Here is a 7,563-nt window from a genome sequence, read left to right as displayed (position 1 = left end):
TGCAAGTGTGTGCTCCTCTTGTCTTTGGGTGTGGAGCAAAGCTGGGCACCTTGTCAGTATTTTAACAAATTGGTAGATGTGTTTTCCTGACTACAGAAGCAAAACCCAGTGTTTCAGTCTTTCAGCCTCATGTGCCTGTTGATCTAGCTTACACATTGTTTTGGAAAAAAAACAGACTTATTCTTAGGTAAATACACAATGTGGCTGTACAACATCGACATCAACCTCACAGTGCAGTTTACTGGGGATAGGTTTAGAAATGGGGATGAGAAAGAAAAGAATGTGGCAAATATGGATTAAAATAAGGAAGTGACAGCAAAATGTCATAACTTCCAAAATTATTCTAAAGAACTTTGAGCTTCTTAAATACAAACTGGGTCATCTCTGCCAGTGATAGCTCTTGTGGGGAGTTCAGTATACTCACTCAAGATTAGACATTTCATATAGCCAGCTAAGCTACGGCAGTGTCCTCCTTTGGTTACCTCTGTGATTAGTGGATGCAGGAGAAGGACTTCTTTACAGTAAGATTCAGAGCAGAACTGTAAGTACTTTAAATTGTCCTCTGGAGGAGTTCCTTTCCTTTGACTATATATGTGGGGAGAGCAGTCCACATAACTACCTAATATCCCTCCTTTGTGTGTCTGTAATTTAATACACTTGTACAGAAGCTGATTCTACAGAAAAAAAAATGATTCTGTCTTTTGAAGAAAGCTTCTAGGAAAACTGCTTCTGTTGTTGTGTGCCATTTTAGTGAGTTGCAGATAATCTACTGTTTGGTGGGTAGGTGAGTCATAAGTCTTTTAAAGTTGTGAGGCTGCAGAGGTAGCATTGAGAGGTGTCAGTAGTACTTACCTTTCTATTTCAAAATGTGATTTTGCAGCCAGTACTCCTGTCCATGCATGCATTTTTTTCATCAACATATTTCTCACGTATTAAGATGAACAGAGCTCTGAAGGGCAGGTGGGTCCTGAATCTTTTTTTCTGACTGTTTTTTTTTCCTTCTCCCTCTCTGTGGTGGGTTGATCCTGGCCAGCTCCTAAGCACCACAGCTGCTTGCTCATTTCCCTGCTGGTGGGACAGGGAAGAGAATAGAAAGAGCAAAAGCAAGAGGACTTGTAGTTTGAGATAAAGACATTTCAATGAATGAAGGGAAGAGGAAGGGAAAAACCTGAAAGTGATGTGAATGCCATCACTCACTGCCTTCACAAGTAGAGTGATGCCAGTCTCCTACCCATGACAGTGACTACCTCCCCCAAAGTCCCTTTCCCTTAGTTTTCCTGGTTGAGCAGGGCATTACATGGAATGGAATATACCCTTGGTCAGTTTGAGTTAGCTGTTCAGGTTGTGTCCCCTCCCCGCTTTGTGCCCACCTGCACCCTGTGGGGTGCAGAGTGAGAGAAAGAGCAAGTACTGCTTAGCAATAGCCAAAACACCAGTGTGTTGTTAGCACTGCTTTAGTCATAAATCCGAAACACAGCACCCTCTTCAGAAAATAAACTCTGTCCCAGCCAGACCCAGTACACCCACTCCTTTCCCTTGGCATCAACACACTTCTTGGCCCATTTCAATTTTGTTTTAAATTGATGACTTCTGCTGCGTGGTTTCTGTTGTCTCTGTCACCTACACCTATATATTTGCCTCATCAACTGCCGTTTCTTTCCAGCTGTTCTCTGAAATCCACTATTGCCTTCACTTGTTCTTCTTAACTTTTTTTTCCTTTTTGCAACACGTAAGACAATTAATGAGCTCCAAGCTGAAAGTTGGGATTCAGCTTGTAGTAGGATAATGCATCCATTTGAATGCATGAAGTGAACACGTTCTTTATTGTGGGTCTTCTTTTATTGTGCATTAGAATGTCAGCATGTATACTTTCCATAAAAGTTGCTTGCCTGTTCACTGGGAGACTACTTAACCTTAATTCATCTGAAAACGGTATATCTGGTGCTGTGTTAAGCTTACATCAGAAGTTGCAGGAGATTGCTGATAGGGCCAGATGCACAAATCTAATGAGTGTTCTTTCAGGTTAGAGCGCCCAGGAGTGCTCATTAAATAAATGGCAGTGATAGAGGGATGACTCTTAAAATATAAAATCTCTGTGCTGTGCCAACTTGTTAGAGGAAAAAATTACATGTCAAAGTTATAATGAAACAATACCATACTTCAGCATGCAAGTTAGTTTCTGAGCTTGCTTCATGAGGTTTATTCTCATATACAGTAGCTGCCTGTATATACTGCAGTATTGAGAATCTGAGACCTCCTGCTTTGCAGTACAAAATGTACTGAAATGGGAGGGGAGCATTACCTATTCATATCTTTATGGCAGAAATTTCTTAAGTGTAAACTGCTGTTATTCTGACAGTTTTGTATAAATTGTGGAAATAAATGAAGCTTCTGATTCTGATTTCTTATTTGTAAAGAAACAATTCTTTGAGCCATGTAGTCTCCAGAGTGTTTGAGTACTCAATTTCTGCATGCAGTTCCTACTTTGCTGTGTAAACCAGTAGGCTGGCAAATAACTTCAGTCAAGGAAGATCTTGGACAACTTTGCCAGTGATGGTATTATAGTATTTTCGTCTTGCTTCCTATTGAGTCAAAAAAATAAGATGTATTGGCATAGACATGAATGTCTATCTTTTGTTTTCAAAACGCCTGCTGAAGTCTGGGGAGGTCCAACCAAAAAATGGATCAGTTGTCACAGTAGAGCATTAGAAAAAAACCAGTCTGATTTGAATGTGAATTCCTTTCTCATTTGAATTCCAGGTCTTCCCATGCATTTAACTGTTCCTCTGCTTACTCAGATAAAAGTGGCTTGAGCTTGAGCCACTGCACTTGAACCTGAGCTCCACTTGAGCTTTGGCTTCCTGCTGTGGTGGAACAGTTATGTCGGTGAATCCTTCGAACAGCCAAAAGTGAGATGCTGTAAAAGTTGGTTTTGACCATTTTGTTAATGACATGCTGTCCTCATACATGTTGGCATGCAGGTGAATTTAAGCTTATTTTTAGAACTTAAAGAACTTACAAGAACCTGTAGGAAAAAGTTTGAACTTTGATTTCTCCGCTTGTCTGCTTTATTAGGCTAGATTTTCTGGGCTTTTTCCCCCAGCAATCTTGCACATTTTTGCAACAGTTGTTATCTCACAGTTGGTTATTGTGGGAACTGCGATGGTGAAAATGGGAAGAAGAAGGCAGAAAATGACATTTCATTTGTGAACATTGGTGTAGTTTTCTTCTTCAGTTCTTTGGTAAACGTTTTTGGTGTTTAAAAGCTAAGTTTGAATTGCAGATCCAGTGCCCCTAAAGATTGTACCTGTGGTATCCTGTAAGATAATGTATTGCTTTAAACTTGTTTAAAAGCATCTGAAATCACTCCACCAGCAGTTTTTTGACATCTCACTACTGTTAAATGATCATTTCAAACCATGTCTAAACAAGAAATTTGCATCTGGTTGAAATATTGATATGTCAAGTTTCATGCCAGTGAGACTCTAATTGAGAAAGTTACAGCCTATTTGGTGTGTAATGGGAGCACCAAGTGGGCCTGGATCACAAACACAGTGCTGTGATTCCAGAATTCTGGTTTTCCTTCTCTGAAGATTAAAATATATTACTCAGAACTAAGGGAGAACAGTCAGTTTAGCATTCATGTAAACCACCATATTGGAGCGTGCAGTGGTTTACAGTTCAGATTTGTCACAAGGGATGGAGGGGGTGTTGGTAGTTGGAGTCAGTTTGGCATGAAGGAAGTTAACCAAAATGCAGAACAAATTAAAATCAAGATTGAGTAGTGCAGTATGTAGAAATGGAAGGTAATCAAGTTACGCCTGCATTTTTTTTTTCTACTATGACAAGAAAATAAGGAAAATGTTTCATTTCTGTCAGTCATTTTGGTGTTTTTATATCCCACCTTACTCATTTCAGTCAAGAATTGGGGTTTTCCTACTTTTTGGCTACAGAAAATGACAGTCACTTAAAAAAAAACCAAACTAAAATGCAAAGGAATTTTTTGGGGGATATGTTTTTATGTGCCCAAGAAGTGAGTATGGAGTTCAGTACCTGGTAGCATATGTAAGTCTGGGTATTTCTGGGCTTTTTTGCTCTTGCTGTCTGGAAATCATGTGATTAAAATGTGAATGCTGGATATGTTGTCCTTGACTTGAGAAGGTCTTGCAGCAGGGTCAGAGCCGTAGCTCCAGCCAGGCTGTTCGTATCCAGAGATCTTTGCCCACAGCTAGAGATAGGCTCTCCAGCCTACATATGATGGAAGTGTGGACATGCTGTGTCTGAGTTGCGTAGCCTGCAGTGTGGCAGCTGCAGACACTGTTTTTGCGTGCATTTCAATGTTGTAGCTAGACCTGCTCTGCCTGGAGTGTTTGTAAAACCTTCTGCAGCACGTGTAAAGAAACCAGCATTTATATTTGCTTATTTTCCTACATAAATTGGACAGGTGTTTTTGTGGAAGGGAACCCACTGTTTAAATAATCATTGTGTGTTTGCGCTGTTGAATCCTGAGGTGAATTAGAAAGAGTACAGTACTTAGTAATGCATCATTTTAGCTATTCCACTTAACACACTCAGAGTTTTTAATCGAGTTTACTGTACTTTGGTACAGTATCTGTCTTTTTTTAAGCCAGATTTGTTCCTCTAGTCTATTTAGCTTTAGATTTCACATAATTTGGTTACAAAGTAACTGCTAGTTAAATTTATAAGAACATTGGAAAATAGGGGAATTGTGTCTGTGCGTATTAGATGGATAACGAGGAGGAGGTACAAGGTTTATCTTGGTTCGCAAAAGACCTCAGTGGCCTTCCTAGGCTCAGAACTTGGTTTCTTTGCTCATGGTCTCAAGGTAAAGTGGAGGGGTCTGATTTTTGTCACACCAGCTTTACAGCACATCAACCATTACTCTAAGCACGTTTTGTTCTGTTTCACAGAACAGAGGGCAGTAGTCTGCAGTCTTCTCAAAAGCCATACGTCATCACCAATGAAAAATGTGCTATCTAGAGCTGTTGGAAGTTTGTGTTGTGAAAGTTTTGAGGAGGAAAGTAAAACTCTGTATTGCAGTGGTGATAAATTGTCTTTGAAACCCAGGGCAAATGAGACTGTTTTGGTAGGGGAGGTGTTCGAGGGGAAAAGTCAGGCTTTGGTTTAGTGTGTACCTAAACTCTTTGGTAAGAACTGTTCAGAGATCTGCCTGCAGTCAGTATGTGCCTGGGAAATGTTTTTGCTGCAATGACAGTATACTTAGAATAGCTCATTGGCTGTCTCTGAACTGTTACCTCTCAACTTCTGAGAGCTGGCTTGTCCCCCTGTGTGTTTATGCCACACACTGCAGCAGTTCAGTGGCACGCTGGGTGTGGATTCCTCCTTGAAAAGGTAGGAGCTGCCACTTACTATCTCTTCAACCTTCAGCAGACCTAATGAGTTCCGTGCTACAGTTAAGAGATCCATCACTGCCTTGATGACAAACACCACAGCATTCAACAGACTGTGCAGTATCTGTTCTTCTAAAAACACTCTCAGATTTCACTTAGGCTATAAATTGAATCCCCGACTGTCATATCTTCTGAGCGTTTAGGGTGCTGTGGAAAAGCCTACATAGCTTCTCTGGAGAGGAAAAAAAAAAGAAAAAGAAAAATACAACTCTGCTTCTGACATTATGACCTTTCCATATCACTGAAAGGTGAATGCAAGCGAAACTTATTCCTTCGATCCAAAATAAATAGAAGGGTTTGCAAGATTGAGCGAAATGTCTGTAGACAGTTTCAGGAAAAGTCTCTTCTTGGTAAAAGGTAGCGTGACAGCCTGTTAGATTGGCAGCATTATATTTGCTAGCATTATGCTTACTGAAAACACATGAGAAGATGAGAAAGCTTCTCCCCAGATGCTAATTTTAGGGAGGAGTTAAGAGGAAAATGACCACTCTCATTTATTGGAAGCACCATTAAACAGGCAGGAGGGCAGGTAAGCTGTGTGCACCTGTTCTAGGCATGATATAGTTTGTTTGCTGTTACACTAACAAAATTCCTCCAAAGTCTTGTGACTTTGTAGTGGATTCACAAAACCAAGTTTACTTTAGGACTGAGTATTTATACTCCAAATGTAATTGTATAGTTAATGATGTTTGCACTCTGGTAACTTCTTGCTGCATATAACTTTCCTTAAACAGAATGAAGACGGATTAACAGAATTCTTTGAAAATGTGGTAAAACAGACCCAAATGAAGCCAAAGAAAGTGATCGGCTGGATTCTAAATGACCTGCTCAGTTACTTGAACCAACATTCCCTTACAGTAAAGGAAAGGTCAGGCTTCTTGATTGCTACAGCTGTGAAACAAAAGTGATCCTTTCCTCACGTGCCATGGATAGTGTAGTTTCACTCCGTTGCTTGTTTCTGCATTAGTTACCTATAAAGTTCATTGTGCTAGACAGTACTGTGTAGGTCTTGGCACTGTCATGCTGAATGCACTTAACCAGTGATCTTGCAGAGAAGAGGACCATGTAGTTAAGAGTAGTAATCACTGTCTTCCTTCTTTGGAATATGGCAGTGGTAAGGTATAATCAGGCTATCAATACCAGAGCTGAATATAGTGTGTCTAGTAGCTTGTCATGCTAAACTGTGTGATCTTTAGCCTTACTCTGTGAAGTAACTTCTGTCCCCTTTTTCCCTAGCCCAGTCAGTTCTTCTATCCTGGCTGACCTTTTGAACCTTCTAGAAAAGAAAGAAATTTCTTCTACAGCAGCCAAGCAGGTAAGTACCTTCTTGATGTTACTGTATCTTGAATCTGTGGCTGCTTACTCCATTCATGTAGCAATCTTGTATCAGTGTGTGCCAGTACATCAGTTGCTTTTAAAGGAAATCTTTTGCGTGTTGATGAAGGATAAATTTTGTATGTATACTATATAGATGAAAATGCCTCGTGTATATAATCTTACAGACACATCTGCATATTCAGTGTTAGAAGGAGGTACAAACCAAATAGCAGATCTAAGCAATGTAAACTGAAGTCAGTTAAGTAATCCTGCTCCTGCACTGACTGGACACTAATCTCAGTTTCACAGTTTGAGTCAGTTAAGCTGAGATGTCAGTTACGAGGTACTAAGGCAGGGTAAGGTTTATGTTCCCAAGCATTAGCATGTGGAAAAGGCTAATTCATGTGAGCGTAGTCACAAAAGGTTTCTGCTTTGGTGTACCCCTGAGTCAGAAGTGGAGAGGTCTGGCCTGTCTTCTATCCCTTCTTCTTTGAGCAAGTGCTGTCATGGACCTCTCAAGCAAGGGCTTAAGGTGAAACTAGTTTCTCCGTCTTTTAAAATATCGTCTTACTTAGGACAGTCTGAAAAAGCAGTTGGATGATTTGTATCTAAAACTGTGAACTGCTTATGATGGGTATGGTGACTGCTGTGTCTACAAGCAAAGTCTGGAGGGTTTTGAGATAGGGAGTTATCTGACATTCACCTTCAGTTGTTGCCAGCTCATTTATGTGGAATGCATCATCTTTTCAGATTAATTAGTATTCTCTAGATGAGTAGATTAGGTGACTGTTTGTCGTGGTTCAAGCCCAGCCGG

The 7,563-nt window shown here is 40.3% G+C and overlaps 1 protein-coding gene across 1 annotated transcript in view; it reads left to right on the top strand.

Moving 5' to 3' along the window:
* Positions 1-6,747, top strand: part of GATB (glutamyl-tRNA(Gln) amidotransferase, subunit B) — a gene marked incomplete at both ends in the record, with an annotated part of 32,447 nt that extends 25,700 nt beyond the window's left edge. The window contains 2 exons of the mRNA XM_010012010.1: positions 6,167-6,300; positions 6,669-6,747. Of these exons, the coding sequence (XP_010010312.1) occupies positions 6,167-6,300; positions 6,669-6,747 (213 nt within the window). The remainder of the gene's footprint in view (positions 1-6,166; positions 6,301-6,668) is intronic.
* Between the last annotated feature and the right edge of the window lie 816 nt (positions 6,748-7,563).

This window comes from Nestor notabilis, unplaced genomic scaffold (assembly GCF_000696875.1).
Source record: "Nestor notabilis isolate BGI_N333 unplaced genomic scaffold, ASM69687v1 scaffold6833, whole genome shotgun sequence".
NCBI lineage: Eukaryota > Metazoa > Chordata > Aves > Psittaciformes > Psittacidae > Nestor > Nestor notabilis.
This window is presented reverse-complemented; position numbering and strand designations above follow the sequence as displayed.